Here is a 22,614-nt window from a genome sequence, read left to right on the forward strand (position 1 = left end):
ATGTTGTTGTTTCTAACAAAAATATATCTGTATCCTTGAATATTTTGCAAGAGTATATTCATATGTCACGTGTGAAATTAAAATATATATGTACATTTTAGTCTCTGAATTCTTCATAGTCAACAAACAGGAATGAAGATAATATCATAACATAGTAAGTTAATTTTTTTTTTTTTTTTTTTGAGATGGAGTCTCGCTCTGTTGCCCAGGCTAGAGTACAGTGGTGAGATCTCAGCTCACTGCAAACTCCACCTCCCAGGTTCAAGCGATTCTTCTGCCTCAGCCTCCCGTTAGCTGGGACTACAGATGCACGTCACCATGCCTGGCTAATTTTTGTATTTTCAGGAGAGAAGAGGTTTCATCATGTTTGCCAGGCTGGTCTCCATCTCCTGACCTCGTGATCCACCTGTCTCAGCCTCCCAAAGTGCTGGGATTACAAGCATGAGCCACTGTGCCCAGTCAATAAATTAGTTTTTAAGAGTAATTTAAAAAAATTATTAACCCCCAAGAGAATTAGCAAAATAACTATCCTACTTAGGATTTATTTATTTAATACTATTATTTAATAACTACTTACGAGAATGTTTACATAATACAAAACAGGCATATAATTGATACTTTAAATTTAGAAATGGGCGAGAAACTTTTATTTCACCAAACTGACTGGATTTATTTTTAATTATATTGTCTTATCAATGCACTGAAATTTGGCTAGCCACAAGACAACTGGAAACTGGTTATAAGAGCGACAGGAATATTAATGCTAAGGAAAACCTTGCACCAGAAATAATTGGAGAGAATGTCTTTTCAATGTCACCTTACAGGGTCTAGAGTATTTAAAGAGATAAATGATGTTCATTTTCACATCCAATTATTTTATCATCTATAGATGTCTTTCAAGATACAAAGACTGATAGGTCTGGTCATACTGAAGTTTTATTTAAACCTTTCCTCCTAACTCTAGAACACAACTATCAAGGGAAATAGCATTAATTTAACTCAGAAAAGACATCTCCCATCTCTGTTGGGAGGAACTGGGGGAAGTAGTAGGATATATGGAAGTGAAACGAGTGGATAAAAAGAGAGAAAACATCTTGATGATTATGAATTTCTATACATTCACATATGGCTGCTTCAACCTGGTCTTCCAGATACAAACAAACAAAAACCCACAAGCATCCGAATTTCACAAAAAGCAAAAAAAGTATTAAAAGTTAACCTTTTAAAAGAATAGAATTATTCACTTCAAACTGAGATTGAGAAAAATTAGATAAACTTTTGGATACACTAGGGAAAGAGAAGTAGTTTTGAAGTGTTGACGCGGTTGAATTTAGTGCTCGACCTTAAGACCTGATGGAATGCAACATCCCTGTTTCTGTGTACTCATGTAGCCCACACACAATATTGAAATTGTTGCAATGATCACTGAGAACTGTATATGAAACTCCACACATGTATAGAATGCTAACTTTAAGATTATCAACTGTAGGAATATTATTTCACATCAAATGTTCAAAATTAATGAGATAAATGGCTAACTTAGATTAAAATTTTAAAAATTGAATCATACATACTTGCTGCTTTCATCACCTACATACATGAAAGGAACCTTTGTCCAAGTTAAAATTATATGTGGAAATTCATTTTTAAATCATCAAATTTTAAAATGATACACCCATCAAATGTTTTACAAAAATTAGGTTTGCTCAAAAGTGCCAAATTTCTTGAAAAAAAAAAAGCCATGTTTTATAAATAAAAGTTTGATGTTGCAAAAGTTTAAACTTCATTTATCTTATAAATATGTCTTTTCTCTTAAAATGTGGAACAATGGTTGTTTAGAGCACTCTCAACTATCAAATGTGTGTTTATATTCACAATTTGATCAAGCCCAGCCTGTTCCAATAAAGTTGGAAAGTTGATTTATACTTTAGGACCAGAGATTTTTAAAAAGTGGGGGAGGTTTTGTACTTGTTTCTTCTTAACTCAATTAAAAAATAATGACATGGACACAGTCCCCTATTTTTGAATGCTCGAGTATTATGACCTCATAAAATCATGACAATTAAAATGTCTGGTTTACTTCATCTTTTTGGTTAGTTGGGTAGGATTATTGATTCATGTTAAAATAAGAACATTTATTATACAATATTTGCAGCAAAAGAAGTATTTTATGTAAAGCATCTGCATGTACAGAGACTGGTTTCTAAAATAGAAGGAAAAAAATGAGCATATATGTTTAGATTGATTTATTTGTATTCATATTAATATATGTTAATTCGATAGTATATATTATTTTTATCATCAAATATTAGCAATGTACTTTCTAAAAATTGGATAATCTTTATGTATTCCCCTTTGGTCTTACTTCTCCCCAAGCTACTGCTACCTATACTGTTACACACATGTGTGGGCATATTTATGCTCACTCATATGCCTGCATGTCATAAACTTTGAGATGTTTAAAAAGGTATATTGTAAGTGTTATAATGAGTAACTGTTCCTTCTTCCTTACAATTGCTTTCCAAGATACCTACCTACTATATGTTATCCACTTACTTTCAAATTGCTTAGGACCAGTTAACATAAAACAGTTTTGAAATAACATTGAATTAGGTGAAAGAGTTCAATAACTTAGTGCTGACACAATATATTTATTTGAAGGAAAACCTCCTAAAATGTCTTTTTTAGTTAAAACATTTAAAACATGATCCCGTTAGCATCTATTGCCAATGTTAGATATTGTTATTCACTTATAAAAAGTTAATAAAACAATATTATCATTTCAGCTAAAATAAGGTTTATCACTCGTTTTTCTTCCAGAAACCTGTTGTTTCTATCACTCATATAAAGCTTATATGAAGTTTTGCAACATAAATTTTCTTTTAAAATCTGATGATAAACTTTCAAAAAGTCATACATTAACAAAAAACTGTTTATTAGTTTTCTAGTTTTGCATTTAATGTATCATTTAATTCCAAAGCTAAGGCAATAAATAGATTTGAAATCTTGCTATAAAATGTATTGTGATAGGCATGGTAGTATTGCATTTTCACTTAATATAAGTTGTACTATTTCCTTTGTTTCTTAAGGTCATAGAACAAAGAACTAAAAGATTAAAAAAATGGGAACTAAAAGATAAAAAAAAAATGGTGAAGAGAAATTTGCATAAAGCATGTAAAAATCATTTCTTCTTTTAGTTTGAAAACATGACAAACAAATTCAGCAATGCAGTTTTTTTCTATATGCAAAAACACATTGTACAAATGTTATTCAAATGAAGGTTAATTTTAAAGTAAACATCATGGAACCTACATTGTCATTTTCTAATCCAGGGTTTTCTTAATCTACAATGGCTTCTATTGCAAATGACTCATTCCACAGAGCAAAGCTGTTGGAAAAGCTGATTTTTTGTTGCACTACTTGCCAAGTATTTTGAACTGACACCAGCATTGACTAATGATAGTGCTGGAATGTGCTGTTCCCAGTACAGTGGAGGCCCGTACAGACCTAGGAGTATCCTGGGGTCCAGCTTCTGTCCGTCCAGGGGGTTGGTGCCATACAACAGTGAGTGATGTTCAGAATGAACAAGCTGTATTTCCTCCAGGCTGGCTTTTCGACCTTGAATTCGCTGAAAGAAAACAGCAGAAGCCAACAGTACTCCACTGACAACATTTAGAAGAAAATGAGACCCCAAGTGACATTTAAGATGATTAATAATGGGCTGAATTTCATCATGTAGGAATGGGACACTGATTTGCTTAGTAAAATACCATAATAATATTTGAAAAATGAGTGTATGGAAGGTTCAGGTCCAACAGATTGCTTATGCCTAAATGGGCAACTGACATAAAGTATATTCTTATTTGGCATGGAAGAGAAAGCTTTAACACAGAAATTAATAGTTAACTCTTTTGTAAAGTATCAGCTTAAAAACTAATAGGGGCTACTATTTAGCTGATAATTAAATTTATTACAATCTTATTTTACACTTACCCAAATAAGTTATTAGAACACATTCCTTATTCCTTCTTCAAGGACATAAACACATACCATTTTATTTTAATGAGCTTGATGATCACAGATACGCTAATCACTTCCCATGTGTGCACCTCACAGTAGTATTAGTTTAAACCAATGTTCCTCAAACTGTGTCCCACGGGATCAATAACAGGTCAATATCTGTTTATTAATGGCCTGTAGTGAGGTCAGTACAGAAATTCAGATCAATATTTAGAAACTGTTATGGCAATTTGACAATATTTTTACGTCTTTTGAATCTACTATAATCTTGAACCTCTTCAATATTTATTCCACTTTCGCCATATTTCATTTTTAACATTTTTAATAGGAGTATTAGTCTCTGACAGATTGGAAATTAAACAAAAACAAAACCTGCTGTTCAATCCGACACTGTTTGAGACACTCTAGACTCCATCAATTTTTTACAAACAGGCTAGGCAGAGACGTTCACTCCATCTAACCAATTATAGCCCTTCAACGTAGGCAAAACTGTTCATTAGGTCAAACCTCAGTTACCCAATATGCAAAGTGTTCTTTCTGGCTACATTCCTCAGTTGGCACATCTGTGAGCCTGATAAATATTGTGCTGGTACACGAAGTTAATTAGCCTTAACTTTTGGAAATCGCTGTGCTTTCTAGTATTACAGAGATGGTGTTAATATTTCACTTAAAAATATATATCACCACAAGGCAGCTGTAAGTTAATATTTAAGTACAGAACAACAGTGAAATTCAAGGAGAATCTGTTCAGGGAATACTGTCCTTTCATGTTCCTGACCAAGGAACCACCAGGTAACCTGGAAACATCAGGTGACAACACCTCAGGATGAGGACAATTCCACATTCAGCCTCCCTAGTTTAAGGTGATGCAGCTGCTGCCAGACTCTTCAATGTTGATGTGTGGTTCACTGAAGGGGCAGGCCAGGAAAACTTCAATATCTGACAACCCCTCAGCATTTACTGGGCAGGAGGCAGAGCTGTGCTTGTCATTGAAAATAAATGATCAGGTCACAGTGAGGGAGGAATGGTGGGGGTCTGCAGGGGTAACAGGAAGGGAGTGATTAAAGTAAAATCTCATTAATACTTGCCTTTACGTGCTAAATAAACTCACAAATACTTATGGAACTTTCTTTGTATATCATTGAAGTTCTGTTTTTGATGGTATCATTCAGCACTGTCTAACCCAATTCAAATTACTAGAAAAATAAAAATATGATTTAGAGAAATTATTCCAGGTGGGTAAGATCAGAATTCTGATGCTGAAGACTAAGAAAAATTTAATGATGGCCTTCTGGTCAGCCATCTTTCCGATTGATAAGAAAACATCTTGAACCAAGTGGGTTGCTGGGAAACATTCAATATGGGAAAGTTTACGGAAGACCAGAACAACCAAAGAAGTAGGATGACATGTAAAGAGACAAAATAAGCATAAGCAAATTCGAAGGCAACATTAAAGGGAAACGTTTTAACTCTGAGATTTCACGGAGTGGAGAATCCCTCAAGACAAATAATGGTTTGAGTCATCTAAAGTTGGACTGAGCAGGGCATTGGAAAACAAAATGTGGCAACCAATCCTAGTCTGGCAGAATAATGAACACCATGAAATAAGAGGGCTTCGAGCTCTTCTTTCTATGGGTCTTTGAAATCCATAGCCACTAACATCATATAGGCTGATACAGTGAAACATTAGTGTCTTAAACAATGTCAGTTCTGCAGCTAATGATCAGACCCATGTTTTGATGACTATCATAAACTTTCTTTGATTTTTTCCCCCTTTCTTCATTTCTATAAAGATTCTTTTCATCTATAAATTAAATTTTTACCTCTGGTATAACATTAAATACCATTAACGATAAGTATATCTTGATGTGTTCATACACTAGTCATGTAAATTTGCATACCATGCACTCTATGCTTGTCCAACACTTTTTCTTATTCTCCCACAATCCCACTGATTCTAGCTGAATTCCAGCTCAATCACAGATTTGAACACTAATCTGCTAACAAGATTCACTGTAATTGACAGTAGCTGAAGTGCTAGTAAGTCATAAGAACAGCGGTTTCCAATCTTTTTGGCACCAGCGACCACCTTCGTGGAAGACAAAAAAATGGGGGAGATGGCTTCGGGGTGATTCAAACACATTACGTTTATTGTGCACTTTATTTCTATTATTATTACATTTCAATATGTAATGAAATAATTATACAACTCATCATAATGTAGAATCAGTGGGAGCCCTAAGCTTGCTTTTCTGCAACTAGATGGTCCCATCTGGGGGTGATAGGAGATTAACAGATCATGAGACATTCGATTCTCATAAGGAGTGCTCAACCTGGATCCCTCACATGCACAGTTCACAATAGGGTTAGCGCTCCTATGAGAATCTAATGCCACTGCTGATCTGACAGGAGGCAAGGCTCAGACGGTGATGTAAGCAACATGGAGCAGCTGAAAATACAGATGAAGCTTCACTCTCTCACCTGCCACTCACCTCCTGCTGTGCAGCCTGGTTCCTTACAGGCCATGGACCACTAATGGTCCGTGGCCCAGGGTTTGGGGACCCCTGATAAGAGGAAACCTGCTGAATCGGTCATCCCCTTGTATAAGATCAGTCAACTAACAGTAAAGACAGAGCATTTGATCCAGCTATCTAGCATTGACTTATTCTAACAGTTTTCTCTGCTAGTTATACTCTAGGCCCCATCCTTGCCATTAAAATGTACCACTATTACTGTGTTTTCACTTTGATTTATCTTTTTCTCCTTCTTGTTATTCTTTCTTTTGACTCTAAGCGACTATTTCACACTGGCTCTTATTATTATTATTATTATAAATTTTTAAAAAATAATTTCACTAAATATAAGGAAGTACTTATTCTTGGCAATTACCTTCTGCTTCTTTGGTTGCTAGAGAACAGCCCACAAACAGTGCACATGTTTCTACAGAAAGCGAGCAGTGAAAACTAATTCAGTACCAAAAAAAAAAGAAAAAAATGTTTCCACCTGTAGATAGGATCTGGAAAAAGCATGTTTTGAAATTTGCATCTCACAGAGACACTGCTAGAAGAACTTGGTGGATGACTAAGCTGAAAATTCTGAAAAAGCAAGAGCTTTCTTTATTCCTTAACATGTAGGATCTCCTGGAGTAATTCCGCTTTGCTTCACTTGTAGAAATGCCTTAAATTTGTCACATTTAACTTGTCCTTTCATATTGAGATCTTTACCAGTTTCCATTTTCTGGTATTACCATCAGTAATTGAGTCTTTTATTTGTGTAGGCTTAAATATAGATATTCCCACTTAATCCTTTCTCATATTTTCTATTTCCTGCGTACCCTTTATTATTTCATTTCTCTCTCTCAATGCTATCTTGAGTCAAAGGTCAATAGCATAATGAGTCAAAAAATAGGCTAAAGTGCTCTAATAATCTTAATTTAGGGAGTACTAATTTCTATTCTCAGAGATACTTGGTCTGCAGGATATCTATGTAAAGTTATCTATAGTAGTCTGCCCAAAAAGGTTTTTTAAGAATTCTGAGCATATTTGGGCACTCAATGCAAATAAGTAATGGATTTCATCTGGAGATGTCTCACTTGGAGTCAATACAGGTCTTAAATGCATTACCAACACAGGCCTAGGAATGGAACCTTGTAGCTTTTGTCACCTTCTTAATAAAAAATGTTGTGATGTAGGACTGTGTTCATTGTTACATTATCATTCCCTGTGATGCACACTTAGTTTCTTCCCTGAGAGTCTGAAAAGGAGCTGTATTCACTGAGCGCTTACTCTGTGCTTGGGAATATCATCATGTTTAGTTTAGAGCCCTAAAGAGTCATATGCAGGTTGGAAGTTTGACCAAAGTCATTTAAAATGACCATATCATTGAGTCTTACAACACACCATGGTTCTTTCTTAAAGAAATAGTCTTTCTGAAACAAAGCCCATTAATGCAACCTGATTATAGAAGAAATGTTCTGAACATGATCTACAAAGTCATACTGTGACAGGATAAAATGCAGCCTACCCACACCCACCCACACACAGAGCACACACACGGTATAGATTCATATTTTTTTCTGCCAAGGAGCAGGGAAAAAAGGAAACAGTTCTATTCCTTTCCCTCCTGTGTTCAAAGCCTGGATTGAGGCCAGTGTCCTAATCAGTTCTCATTGGCCCTGGAGGAATCAGAACCTTTTGTAAAATATAATAAAGGGCATAAAATCATGATAAAATGCATGAAAAAGCAGTGCCTTTGGTTAGGGAACGAGAAATAATTTAGCAGAACAGATGGATTGCATTGGTTTGGTATTATTGAGGACATGAAAGGGCTCATTTTGTGGCAGTTCCAAACTAAGAGAAAATGTCCAACTTAAATTTGACAAGTCAAAGTACCTGCCTCCATTGGGGAAAACTCTATTTTCTTTAATCATTTTCAAAGTGGTGACATACTAGGCAAGAATTTCCACTGAAATATCTCATTTTCTGAAAATATTTCATCCATTGTCCCTAAATAAAGGGATGTGTTTTTATTTATTTTCTCCAAAAATCCAGGGCTAAAGAAATTCATAGGTTGAAAAAATAAAGAAAATAAAGAATTGTAAATGACCTCTTACACTTTGCCACAAATACCATACTTAATATTTAATGAGTCAATTCATAGTCTTATTGATTTTTTTGGATGTATTTTCTTTCTTAAAAAAAAAACATAAAAATCTGATCTCATTGCTTATGTCTAAGCACAACTACTGGAGTTTTAAAATGCTCCAACCGTTTCTTAAAATGTGAAATAAAAATGGTTTTTAACTGCCCCTGCAACTGCATGATCTTCCATACTACCCTCCTCGTGTAATAACATGTACTTTTCAGAGTTTCTCTCATAAAAAAGGTGGGGGAGTGAAAGAAGGAAGGAGGCAATTAAGCAGGCAGGTGGCCTAACAGGCTTTTGGTCCTTTCTGTGGGTCACATGGTAAAAAAGAGAATTGCAACTTGGGAGCCTTGACTTCTGGTCCTGACTCTCATATGTCCTTAATGTGCTTATAGTCGGCTATGAGATATCTCTGCGGGACTTTGTTTCTTTATCTATGAACATAAAGATGTTTGACTAAATTATGTCAAAGCTCATTTTTAGCCTTAAGATGATAGGATTCTATGTGAAATAACCTTATACACCATAGAAATATAATAAAATATGCTTCGCTTTGATTTATGCATTTACCTTAGGCAAGCAAATAAAATAATTGCAATGATAAATTACTGAAGTTGAGGCCAAAGAGGAAACCTGAATAAGAATTCTCAAAAGGAGTCCAGCTATTCCGTGATGCTCACTTCTTATAAGTTTAATCATAATTGAAAAATAAGAGAATTTTTCACAGCTCATATTCCTATCCTGTAACAACTTCAAAATAACAAACACTTTTAATAATTTTTGAAAATTATGTACGACACTTGTGAGTTAGTGTCATCTTTGTTTCTCAGGTTAATACTTACTTCTGTTACTTTCCCATCTCCAAATATTTGATTCACTTGCCTATTTGTCTCTATCTTGTTAAGATTACATTAAGAAGTTGTGTTTCTGTTTCAGTAGTTCTTAACATTGGCTGCACCTTGGAATCAACTGGGGAAGTGTAGAAGGTACTGATGCTTGGGTCCTATTTTATTACCTTTGTCTGGGTGCGGTTCGGGCACCCAGATGTTTCCAACCACCTAGGGGATTGTAATGGGTAGCGTAGGTCAAGAACCACATGGTAGAGGGAGCTGTCCATACTTACTGCTCATAAGTGAGTGCAAGATACTGATACTGCACTGACCAACACTCGGGTCTATGGAATGGTTAAAATATTTGGTTGGCCGGGCGCGGTGGCTCAAGCCTGTAATCCCAGCACTTTGGGAGGCCGAGACGGGCGGATCACGAGGTCAGGAGATCAAGATCATCCTGGCTAACATGGTGAAACCCCGTCTCTACTAAAAATACAAAAACTAGCCGGGCGAGATGGCGGGCGCCTGTAGTCCCAGCTACTTCGGAGGCTGAGGCAGGAGAATGGCATAAACCCGGGAGGCAGAGCTTGCAGTGAGCTGAGATCCGGCCACTGCACTCCAGTCCGGGCGACAGAGCGAGACTCCGCTTCAAAAAAAAAAAAAAAAAAAAAAAAAATATTTGGTTGGTGGACAGAAGGTTGGTGAGTAAACAATTATCTATCTTCAAAATGTTAAGTGCCTTTCATATGTCTTAATACTGCCTGATTCCGTCACTATGACTTATTTTAAAGTATTTTAGGACATAGAGCCATTTCTAAAGCACTTCAGAAAACAGCAAATCCCATTTCAATAATAAAGCTCTGAAATGGTGATAAGCATATATACTCTCTATTTTTTTTAAGTTTTATTTCCACCTATTTCAAATCACTGTCCTCACCAGAAAGCAAGAAAAAATGTTATCCCTTAATCTAACTGCTCAATTTTCACAATTCTTTGTGCAACTGAACCCCCTACATTGCAGTTATTCTTTTTAAAAATTATAAATGAATATTTTAATGGTTGAATTTAAAGCTTTGCTTTTTTAAACTGGTCATCATGTATGAAACAAACTTTCAACATGTATTTTTTGTTACTCAAAAACTGCAGTTTTCATATGACTGAAAATTATGTAACTCTTTTTATTAATAAGCTTTAATGCCGCTGTTTCAGAAGCTCTGTATTACTTTCCAAATGGACTCAGAAGAACAGCCTCTCTTATTTCCTTTTGTTGGTTGTTTTCCACATTAATTCTTTCTGTTTAGCAGACATTTTTAAAAGAAATTCTAAATCATTTGACTACAAGCTGCACAATTAGTTTTGGTATATTTATCTGCCTGGGTCCCCTCTGTGATATACAAATATCTTTTAGAACAATGACAAGGTAGCCTGGTTTACTCATCAAATCTAGATCACTTGTTCTTCTGCCCAAGACTGCCCTATCCTTTAGAGACAATTCACAGGGCTCCCTGTTTGAGTTTCTCTCTGTTTTGCGGTTAGATTCTAAGACACAAACACATAATTTTTTTCTTTTTGCAAACTAAGCAAAACAGTACACTGTTACGTGCTGCCATCTAGTTAGACTACTCTATAAAACAAATGTTTAATTGAATTTCCGTTAACTCCCAGTTTTCAGTGCTTTGCAGTCTTGATGTCAGAAAACCTGCACATTCCAAAGTGTTTCACCACAGATGAATGTATTTCCTTACTTAGATTTGATTTAAAACAAAGAGGTATTTTAAAGTCACCCATGTGTGCAAGAAGATATGCTAGAATCCCCACTTCTTAGCATCATAAGATTCTGCACTAAACGTGCTCTCCACTTTTCTCATTGGAACTGCCGAGAAGTCCCTGAAGGGACAACAGTAGCTTGGATTTGTGTCCCAGAATTGTTTTGTAATTACTTTGTGTTGGCACTTGAATAAACGAGTTAAACATTTCAGCACAGTATGTTGCCTATGGTTTTTACTTATGAATTAAGCGAAGCAAAGTTATTCAATATTAGTCACAAAAAGGCAGTGCAAATTCCACGTAGTGTGTAATCCAACAAAAGCATTATAAAATGTTATTATTCTCAAAACAAATGTGAGAGCAAGCAAATGTCTGTGGGTGGTTTGGTGGGGCTGGGAGTCATGAGCATTTCTGGAAGAAACAACTGCAAGTGCATTTCTAACAGATGATGGATCAACCTCCACAATTTTTTTTTTGACCACAGAAGAGCACATTTCTTTTCTTCAGGAGCACGCACATCTTAGAAACCCAGCTACCTAATCAAATAGTTTGTTTCTGAAGGCGACACCAAATAACCCCTCCAGATCCATTTCTCATGGTGATAAGAAAGCTGCTGGTTTTGCTGTTCGCTCCCAGCAAAATCACTAAACTGAGTATGAATGATTCAATAGGGGAAAAAATTAAATGGTATTGGCATGAAGGACTACTGACTGTCTCAACTTGTTAAAAACAGTGCCACGTCATGCCAAAAAAAGTTAACCCATGTAACCACTGCAATCTAATATAATGAGGACTAATGTTTTCTCTGGCTACTAATCAGGATTAGCAAGCAAAGCCAATTTACACTATAGCTTACAAACTAAGAGCAATATGTTTATTGAAACATTCTAAAAATTTAGTTACTCTTAACCAAAGAGAGTGTTAAGTTCCAAAAGAGCTGCTTAACAATTCCAGTGTCAGACGGTATTACAGCTGTAAGAGATCCTAGCAAATATCTTGCCTAACACCCTGATCTAAACATAGGAAAACCAAAGAACAGCAAAGTTAAATGGTTTGACAAAAGCACACAGATAACTAATGGCAAAACTAAGGTCAAATCTAATATTGAATGATCATCTTTGAGAGAATACATTTTGATTAATTTGCGACATTGCTAAATGAATTGACATAAACCAAAAGTTTGATCTGTGGATCAATCTACTGTTTGGAAATGAACGAATCCTTTTAGTGTTTTCAAATTGCTATCTTTTCTATTATGCCATTTTTTTTTCATTAATTGTAAAATTGACTGCTCTGTTGGTTGAGGAAAGCTGACTCTTCTCTGTATGTCAGCAGAATTGAGATTTCTCATTTTTTGTCCTGGTCAAATAATAACCCCAATAAACAAAGAACACAAATGAAAACACAAAGAGGGCAAGTTTTTCCTTGCAAGATCTGGTATGTTTTCCTCTTCACACTCTCACATGTAACATTACCTCCCCTGTCTCTTGGTCACAGGGTCCCACTGATGCTGTCAAGACTATAGAGGCAACTGACCACAATCTTCCTCATTTTTTTCTTTCTCAAGCACAATCAATAAGAGTCTTCAAAATCACAGCAACATAAAATGAATGACTCAAAACCCCTTTGAAATTTGTAATTGTGTATTTACTTGTATGATTGTTTAATTAATGCCTGCTGATCACACCAGATAGTAACCTTCTTGAAGACAGGGGATGTATATTTTCTACTCAGTATTATATCTTCTACTCCTAAGAAAGATGCCTGGAAAACTCAAATTCTTGATAAATATCATTGAATGGATACATCACTGTTCTCAATGTGTGACGTCCAGGTCAACAGTATCAGAATCACTCAGACACATATTAGTAATACAGATTCTTGGACCCCACTCCAGACTTACTGAATTAGAAATTCTGAGTTTAGAGCTCAGCAATCTGTGTTTTACCATCCCCTCAGATGATTCTGAAATACGCCAAATTCAAGATCTCCTTCTCACCAAGAGTGGCCACACAGATCTGGTGGGAAAACAGTTCCCAAAGATGGCAGATGACTATCTGGATACTGAAAAACAATGCACTGACCCAGGTTGTACGCATTATATTCCTATTTGATTATACTCTTTCCTGTGGAATCTAATAAATCATCTTTTTTGAGTTCTTATTTCCCACAACAAAGGGAGGAAATTGTTCTTACTGCTTAGGAGAAAATGATAACCTAAGACATCCGGCCTGGTACTCAAATCCCTGGAGTACCAGTTAGCAGAGATTATACCTCCTCATGTTAGCATGTTTTAGACAAAACTAGGCAAAGGAGCTAAAGTTTTACTTCCTGATAGCCTCTTCTAGCCTATTTAGAAGTAATGCCCTTGAGCCTTGATTCTCTTTATTTGGGTCCTTGGGGTATCTTGATAAATAAGTTACTCACACCTGAGCTGGGACCCAACTTTCTCTCTGGAGTGAATAAGTGAACTCCAGTGGGCAGATACTATCATTATCTTTGATTCCTTTAGAAGGCTCAGAAACACTAACCAGGTAGCCTTTTGGGTAGGACCCTTCTTGCCCTTTCTACTAGCCTAAACACCCACCACGCACACAGATCACATGCCTCCATGGTGTGCTTTTCTCCTGATTCTTCAACAACTCTGATTCTTGAGACGTGGCAAATTGCTAAAATATTCGTTGATAAATTTGTGTTGTATTTTTCACAGCATTCACATTTTGAAAACAATTTGGCATGAAATAGAAAGTTTAGCATCTTTGTAAGATGGCTTAATAACACAGTAAAATATTTGCATATATACTTAGTCAAATAAAAAATATTAGAAGAAATCTACAAGGAACATAAATCAATTGCTTCCATTGTGTTTAGTAGAAAAAAAAATGGACTTGGGAGAGCACTAGGTAAGATTCTACTATTTCTGAGGAGGGTTACCTGGTTTGGAATAATCTCTGTGTGTTCCATTTTTATTTACTCCCCTACTCTTCTGGTAAAAACAATCAGGAAGAGAAAATAAGTTATGAAAATCGTGTTTTCCTTTTAGTTCTATGTTTTATCTTATATTGAACAAAATGTCTCTACAAAAGGATAACACTTGTTAATAATGTCTAAAATTTAATTTTGAATTTTTCTAATATCATTCATACATGGGCAGAGGGACATAAAATTCCTAGGCATCTTAAAAGTGAATTAATTGTTAGTGGTTTTAGAAATTCCATTTCATGTTTTGGTTTAGGTTAGCATCTCATAATTTCATAAAGTAAATAAATTTATATAGGCAATAATTTCTTTGCTCATATGGGAGTTTTGATAATGTAGGAGCATTATTATATATAATGATAAATAATATAGGCAACAAAATCTTCACTTAAGAAAGCAAACACCTGGTGAACTGCCAGCAAACTATGTCAGGAAAAGTAGATTCTACTTGCATGGTTGCAATGTTTTGGATATGATGTTTGTGCTTGATCTTAATTAAGTGCAAATCTGCTGATCTGGGCTTGTGAGTGTATTATTTGTTAATTTTGTGATTGAGTATTACTAAGGAGACTATTCTCCTCAAGCCCATAGTTGCATGATAGTGTTTCTGACATCTCACCTTGTGTCTCATACTACATCGGTCAGTGCTATGCAAACTGAATTGTACCGTTTGGAATAATAAAGAACTAAAATAATGTAATGTATATAAGCAATTGAAAAAGAAGACTAACCAGAAAAGGATAATAGACTTTTGAATTTTTAGACCAGTGTGAATCATACCAAATTCCATTTATTTCTATACTCTGTTCTTTTCATAAACAGTTCTCCTTCAGGTAATAGGTTTTAGGAATACCACTATCTAACAATGCATTTGAAGGCTGTGATCAGCCACTGACAATTTGAAGTAGTTGGGACCGGGCCAGCTGCTGCAGGATATAACACAAACGTGAATGTGAAAAAAATGTAAGCAGCAATGTCTCAGCTGGCAAAAGCACAGAAAAATTGCAGAGCAGATGAAAAGGTGAGACGGGAATGTTCACATGAATAAATGCATTTTGTCCATTAAGACTAGCCTACCACAAAGAATTCTCCTTGCTGGTCTACTTTATGGACTCCATCTGGGATTGTGTAGAAAAGAGAATGGTTTGGTCTCCAAATGGCATTATCAGAAACATGAAATCAATCCTTAAAGATAACTCTAAAATTGACCAGCGTATGAAAGCCTTCTGCCATAAAATGTGAATGCCACTGGCAAAAAAATGAATAATAGACTCGCACTCAGGAAAGGACCAGATAAATAAATCTAGCTCATTTTCCTTCACTTTGGGGTTTCTAGGTATAGGATACATTTAATCAAAAGCAGAGCTTTAAATATGAAAACTATTTGATAATTCTATCATAAATATGTAATAAAACATGAGACTAAATCTGTACATAGTGTTATGATATATTCATTCACAATCTCAACTACTGAATGATCCATAAGACACTACCAATGATCTCATGTTTTTAAAAACCAATTAATTTCCCTTGTAACATAGAATATATTATCCACCCTTTAAAGAAAACAATCCATAAAGAAAAGTTTTTATCCATAGAAATGAACAAACTGAATGAATGGCTTTACATCGTCAAAAGTCAATTACTTTTAGTAGTTTGCAGAGGAAAGGGATCAGACTGATGTAACTCACACGGTCATATGTAGGCAAGTGCACTTGACCTGTGGAAAAATTCTGTCTGCTTTGGCATTTGTAATTCAAGTAAAATATTTTACAGACTCGGTTTAAACCTAAGTTGAATTTGAATAGGAATTTTGTTGACTACATTTTGGGACCATAATTGTCTTGTGAAAGTTTATAATTCCAGTACTTGAATTATGTTTAGAACCTAACAGAGACCCAGTAAAAGAAATAATTAGTAAATGTTAAAATAATGTGAGAAAACCCATGGAGGGCATTTTTCTTTTAAAAATACCTTAGATTCAAATGCAGAAGGTTACTGGATTTCAGACAACAATGGACATTTATAGCAACTAAATCAAATGGCAGCTGGTTGTCACATAATTTGCACATTTGACAATGGGAGCCTTTCTGAATTGATATGACTGTTGTTTTTAACCTTTGAAAGCATAAAAAGATATATTTTTCCAAATAAAAATGGTATTCACCAGGCATCTACTGAAATAAGTTTAAAGAAATAATGATAAAATGAAAGTATTCAAATCCCTTCATCAAGTTATAAACACATTAATCATTTCGATAAAAAGAAATCACTTTTAGTGGTAAGAGGACAGTTAATATTTTAAATCTATTCATTTCCATGTGGCAAAACTCTAAATTCAAAGTTTAGTTTATAACCAAGAATAATAATTACTTAGCAAAGAGTTTCTCAGAAGATCAACTCAATAAATAACGTCTATTTGCAAACAGTGCTACCATGTGTATGTAATAATACTGCAACATTGGAACACACACATCAGACAGCTGCTCAGCTCATCAACACTGACCGAGTACTTACAGTGTGCCCCGCCCAGAGTCAGGTGGTAAGCTCTGTGCTACTTGAATCTATGATGGTTCATCAATCATGGTGTTTGCACTATATGGTTAATATTTTTCTATTACTCCCCAAATGAATACTGGCCTCTTTACATGATTTATTTAAGTAAGTAAAAGAGTGTGTCCAATTCTGGATTACCTCACATTTATTTAGCAGCCCAGTTTCTTGCAGTCGTGACCAGATACTCTGTATTCGTCCAGCATGTTCAGGGTGGGTGGTGGAATTGCCACAAACGCACTGGTGTTTCAGCATCAAGGGGTCATAGGCAATTCCTTCAAGACAAGGGAAATACAGCACAAGATTGAGTAATGATACAAGAAAATGACACATGTTAGGAGATAATACAATAACTCCAAAAAAGTCATTATGCTTAAAATAAATTTAACAAAGCGGGAAATAATACGTAACAAATTCTCAGGAGCACATAAGAACTATTTAGTTCTGTCTATCTGGATACTTATGCAAAAACATGAAATCATGCATTAACCAGTACAGAAAACCTAGTTTAGTAAATCTGTAAAGTGATGAAGATGATGACATTTTAAGACATGTCAGATTAAAAAATATATATATTATATATATATATATATATAGTAATCTTACGAGTATTTTAAATCATTATGAATTGTTTTTAGGCAGATAATTTAATTCAGCAGAGGTTTTAATTTCACCACACCATTGGAGCCACAAAATGAGCTGGCTTTTTACATCTTTCATGAGTAATTCTAGCCTGACTTTAGTTCACGGTTTCGTTTTTGTAATAAAATGGAGAATTTTCCCACTGTTTGCCTATCCTGTTTAGTAATTTCTTCAAGGCTGTTCAAAAACAGTTTCTTTGTTTATTTGTGTTTCTTACCATAATTTATGTCATTATGTAACCAATATGGATGTTGTAGATCTTATAATATTGTGGGGCATTTAAAGTGTTTCTTTTAAAAAATAAATGTAAATTACAATGCCACTACTAGAGATTATACAGATACTAATGAATACAATCTTCTTTTAAATTATCAGGTATTAGCATATTTCATTTTCAGGCAGGCCTTATGATGGGAAAGATTTTATAATAACATGATAAAACGAATTATTAGCAGAACTTAAAATAGGATTTTTTAAAATAACAAGTTAGATGATAATTATAACTCTGGCTCATTTAAAGAAGATTTCTACCCATAAACCTATTCCTTGAGGTGGAAACATGTTACTTGCAAAATTGCCTGACATAAGAAATTATTTAACAAATCAAATGTCTTCCAATAAATGACCATTGAAGTTTATTTGTAGATGGCAAGAATACCCATTATAAGAAATTTTACAACAACAACCAAAAAAAATCTTCAGGAATAAATAAGCACAAGTAATTTATGCTGTAAAGGAAGTTTAATTAAATACATTTTATTCTCCTTTTGGCTTACATTATTGTGTTAAAGAAATGTTACTCAAGAGAAGAAAATATTTTTCCTTGAGTGTACTAAAATAATGCAGAAGAATGGCACACGCATTTTGAAATCATGTGGTAAAAATTATGTCTAAGAAAAAAATATAATTTTACTATTCCAAATAATATCTATTCTTAGGACTCAAATGGCTTCAAACTCCATCCATCTTCCCCTGATTCTCACATTTTCTTCCTCAGGACTGACCTCCCTTACGAGCAGCTTACTTGCACACTTACCCATTGAATGACCCATCTGAAATCTCCACTTAGTTGTCTCACAGTTTTCATAAAGTGAAAACATCTCTGATTTTTAATTCATGATCTTAAACCACACACAACACTACTCATGTTTACAAAAGACATCAAGAACTGCCATTGTTCATACAAGAAACCTTAATGTCCCCTTGACGCCCCCACCTCCAATGAACCAAAGCAGTGTCTGTTTTCCCTCCAAAACAGATCTTGAATCACTCACTCTCCTTATCTCCACTGCCAAGACCATATGTAATTCAAGGTTTTATTATCTTTAATCTGGACTCCTGAGATTGCCTTGTAACACACAACCTGACTTTCACTCTTTTCCATTTGCCATACAGCAGTGGCCACTTCTGTTTAAATCCTTCAGGGCCTTCACTGAAGAGACTGAAATTCCTCCAGGCCAGCATAAATATGCCCCTCCCCATCTTTCCAGCTTCATTTCATATCCCTCCCTCTTTTGTTCTCAATTTTGCCTACAAAGGCCTTCCTTCCTTTCCTCAAAAAGATCAAAATGCTAGCAGCCTTGTGATATTCATACATGCCATTCCCTCTATGCCAGAAATTCTTCCTTCTTGACCTCCATAACTGCAGTCCTCATTTGGCTAATTTTTTTTCACTCTTCAAGGCTGTTTTTAATGTCACCTCCTCTACCAAGCATACCCTGAGATCTCTAGATTAGGTCTCCTACTGTATGCTCTCTTAGCATCCTCTGGGTCTCCTTCAAGCATTCGTCACAATTATATCATTGTTGTATAACTTTGTTAATTGTATATTTTCTTCACTAGACGGTGAGATCTTTGAGAGCACAGATTATAGTTGTATTTTTACCTCTGAAATTTCAGTGGCCATCAACATGCTTAAATAAAGGCAGGTCCTCAAAAATATTTTTTAATGAGTGAATGAAAACCATAAATGAATGAATATATCCCAAAAATAGTTCAGATATTTCCACTTTCCTTAATGAATCTAATTGGTGGATCTCCTTGGATTCCTGAAGAGTAGTCTTGTTTAATCTTCTACCTTTTATTTTATGTCCCTTATCTTCCTACCCTAAGTGCTTCTAATATAGGCATTTATTTTACTCAGCTTTATATTTCTACATGGAATTTCACAAAGTCCTCTTTTTACGTTTTGCATAAAGTCTGATATGGATAAATTTTTTTTTTTTTTTTTTTTTTTTTTTTTTTTTTGAGGCGGAGTCTCGCTCTGTCGCCCGGACTGGAGTGCAGTGACCGGATCTCAGCTCACTGCAAGCTCCGCCTCCTGGGTTTACGCCATTCTCCTGCCTCAGCCTCCCGAGTAGCTGGGACTACAGGCGCCCGCCACCTCGCCCGGCTAGTTTTTGTATTTTTAGTAGAGACGGGGTTTAACCGTGTTAGCCAGGATGGTCTCGATCTCCTGACCTCGTGATCCGCCCGTCTCGGCCTCCCAAAGTGCTGGGATTACAGGCTTGAGCCACCGCGCCCGGCCAAATATTTTTAAATAAAGTCAGAAGGACGACATCAAGGAAGGCAGATAAGGAAGCAGGCAAGCAGGAAGGAAGAATAACATTTAAAATACAAAGATGCGTAAGACATGTCTTCACAATTTAAATATATCAAGTATTTATGAGTTACTATCATATAAGAACTGTTTAACATTTTTTCAACTATAGTTTCATAAATAAAAAGTGATAGTTGAACAAGAATATGGAAACAAAAAGTATAACATCTGCCTCATTTTGAAAATATATTTTTGGCCAGGTATGGTGTCCCACACCTGTAAGCCTAGTACTTTGGAAGGCTGAGGCAGGAGGATTGTTTGAGCCCAGGAATTTGAAACCAGCCTGAACAACATAGGGAGACACTGTCTCAACAAAAATTTTTAAAAACTAGCCAGGAATGGTGGTGTGCCTACTGCTGGTGGGAGAATTGCTTGAGCCCAGGACGTCAATGTGGCAGTTAGCAGTTATTGAGCCACTGCACTCACGCCTGGGCCACAGGGTGAGAGCTTGTACCTGGAAAAAAAAAAAAAAAAAGAAGAAGAAGAAGAAGAAAAATATTCTTCAAGAGTAGAAATTCTAATCGTTACATTGCTTAACTTTTTCACTATTTCATCTCTTGACATATCTAAGCTTACCTCCATAGTAATGTTTCCCCCTTTTAATGACATTTTCCCCATAATCCACTGCCAAGAAAAAAAAATTGTGAAGCAGGTTATGGTAGCTGGGAATTATTGCCAGGTACCTGGAGATTATAATTCAAAGTCCAGGGGCTCTTGGAAAGCCATTTGAATTTAAAGGGAAATATATACAATCTGGAACCCCAAACTTCCACTGAGTCATTCTAATGACGTATCACTGAGGTGTTAACAGGTAGGCTACAAAATGAAACTTTAACCTCATCTTTCATCTCCATTCCTTTCCTCTCTCTTTCAATCTCTCTCTTTGGCTTCTCAGAAACATAGACTTACAGGGTGAGAAATAAGCCTGCTCTTTTCTTTGCAATTCATATGGAATTCTACTTCTGTTTGACCCTTTCTGGCTCACTGATTACCATTTGCAATATAACATAAGCCAATGGATTAATTAATTTTTCTCCTGATCAGTGGGACAAGAGTTAAAATTGGGATTTGAAAAATAAACAAAAGAGTCTTAAAATATTTACCTGCATTTTAAACAATAGTTGTTTGTTTTCCACATATATGTATGTTAAAAATATGTGTATATATACATATTTTTTACAAGAAATCCTTAAAATTTCTTGATAAATTTTTTAGATAAACTTGGAATTGTGCTTTCTCTGTCTCTCAGTCTTATTAAATCAGATAATGTATTTGTAGCGAGTATAGTATCTTTTCTTCTTTATTGCATGTAGTTGTCATTTTTTAGCCACATACTCTATTTATGTCCTCAAATTTATACTCAGTCTAGTACGACCTGTTAGCCTGAGTCTATAGAGTCTTTATAGACAACTTATCTTGTCTATAAAAAAAGCTGAGTTCAGAACATTTAGACTAAAATTATTGATCCTGATTTCTAGTTCCTAACATTCCACTTCATATTGCATTTCTGGGAACTACCTGAGGTTTCACACCTTCCCAAGGTGTTTGCTAAACAACACTTATTAAACTCCTTCTAGGGCAAGGGACAGAACAAAGGACTAGCACAGTACATATATATATATATAGAGAGAGAGAGAGAGAGAGAGTAAAGGCCGGGTGCAGTGGCTCACACCTGTAATCCCAGCACTTTGGGAGGCCAAGGCAGGCAGATCACCAGAGGTCAGGAGTTCGAGACCAGCCTGACCAACATGGAGAAACCCCGTCTAACCCCGTCTCTACTAAAAATACAAAAAATTAGCCAGGCGTGGTGGCATATGCCTGTAATCCCAGCTACTCAGGCAGCTGAGGCAGGAGAATCGCTTGAGCTTGGGAGGTGGAGGTTGCAGTGAGCTGAGATTGTGCCATTGCACTGCAGCCTGGGTAACAAGGGCAAAACTCCATCTCAAAAAAAAAATCTAGTAGTAGAAGTGAGAAAAATATGACACTTTTGAAAACTCTGCTAAAGAAAAAACTTGTGATGTTAGAGAATCAAAGAAGATCTCCTAAAAACAAAAGTTTTTTTTAAAAAGATGAAATGATCTGCAAATGAGATCATTTGCATAAGGTTGATTTCTAATGATCTTCAAATCACACACATGGCAGCTGTTACTATTTCTATCCATAATGCTAATCTATCCATAAGACTTATGTTGTCTTATTTTTAAAATTTCTTTTTTAATATTTTAATTTTAATTTTTTTTATTTTATGTTTTTTGGGGACAGATTCTCACTCTGTCACCTAGGTTGGAGTGCAGTTTATATTTTACTATTTGTAATTTTTTTTTTTTTTTTTTTTTGAGACAGAGTCTTGCTCTGTCACCCAGGCTGGAGTGCAGTGACGCAATTACTGTCCGTAACGTTTTTTAACAAGAACGTACAACTCAGAACACATAACTCAAAGTACCAAACAGTATAGTTTTTAAATTATTTGTGAAACTTGATGCTTTCAGCAAGCAAATGATATAATGTCTAAAAATTCTGTTTAAAAAAATTAATAAAGCGTACCTCTCACTGTGTAAGAAGCATTTTCTAAACCTTACA

General features: G+C 35.4%; 1 protein-coding gene across 1 annotated transcript in view; it reads right to left on the reverse strand.

Moving 5' to 3' along the window:
* The window catches only part of HDAC9 (histone deacetylase 9), a 679,750-nt gene that overhangs the window by 190,903 nt on the left and 466,233 nt on the right, over window positions 1–22,614 (reverse strand). The window contains exons 14-15 of the mRNA XM_023215947.1: window positions 16,935–17,068; window positions 3,508–3,628 (exon numbers count right to left, since the gene is read on the reverse strand). Coding sequence (XP_023071715.1) covers window positions 3,508–3,628; window positions 16,935–17,068 — 255 coding nt within the window. The remainder of the gene's footprint in view (window positions 1–3,507; window positions 3,629–16,934; window positions 17,069–22,614) is intronic.

The sequence above is a fragment of the Piliocolobus tephrosceles genome, chromosome 8 (genome assembly GCF_002776525.5).
Source record: "Piliocolobus tephrosceles isolate RC106 chromosome 8, ASM277652v3, whole genome shotgun sequence".
In the NCBI taxonomy this organism is placed as follows: domain Eukaryota; kingdom Metazoa; phylum Chordata; class Mammalia; order Primates; family Cercopithecidae; genus Piliocolobus; species Piliocolobus tephrosceles.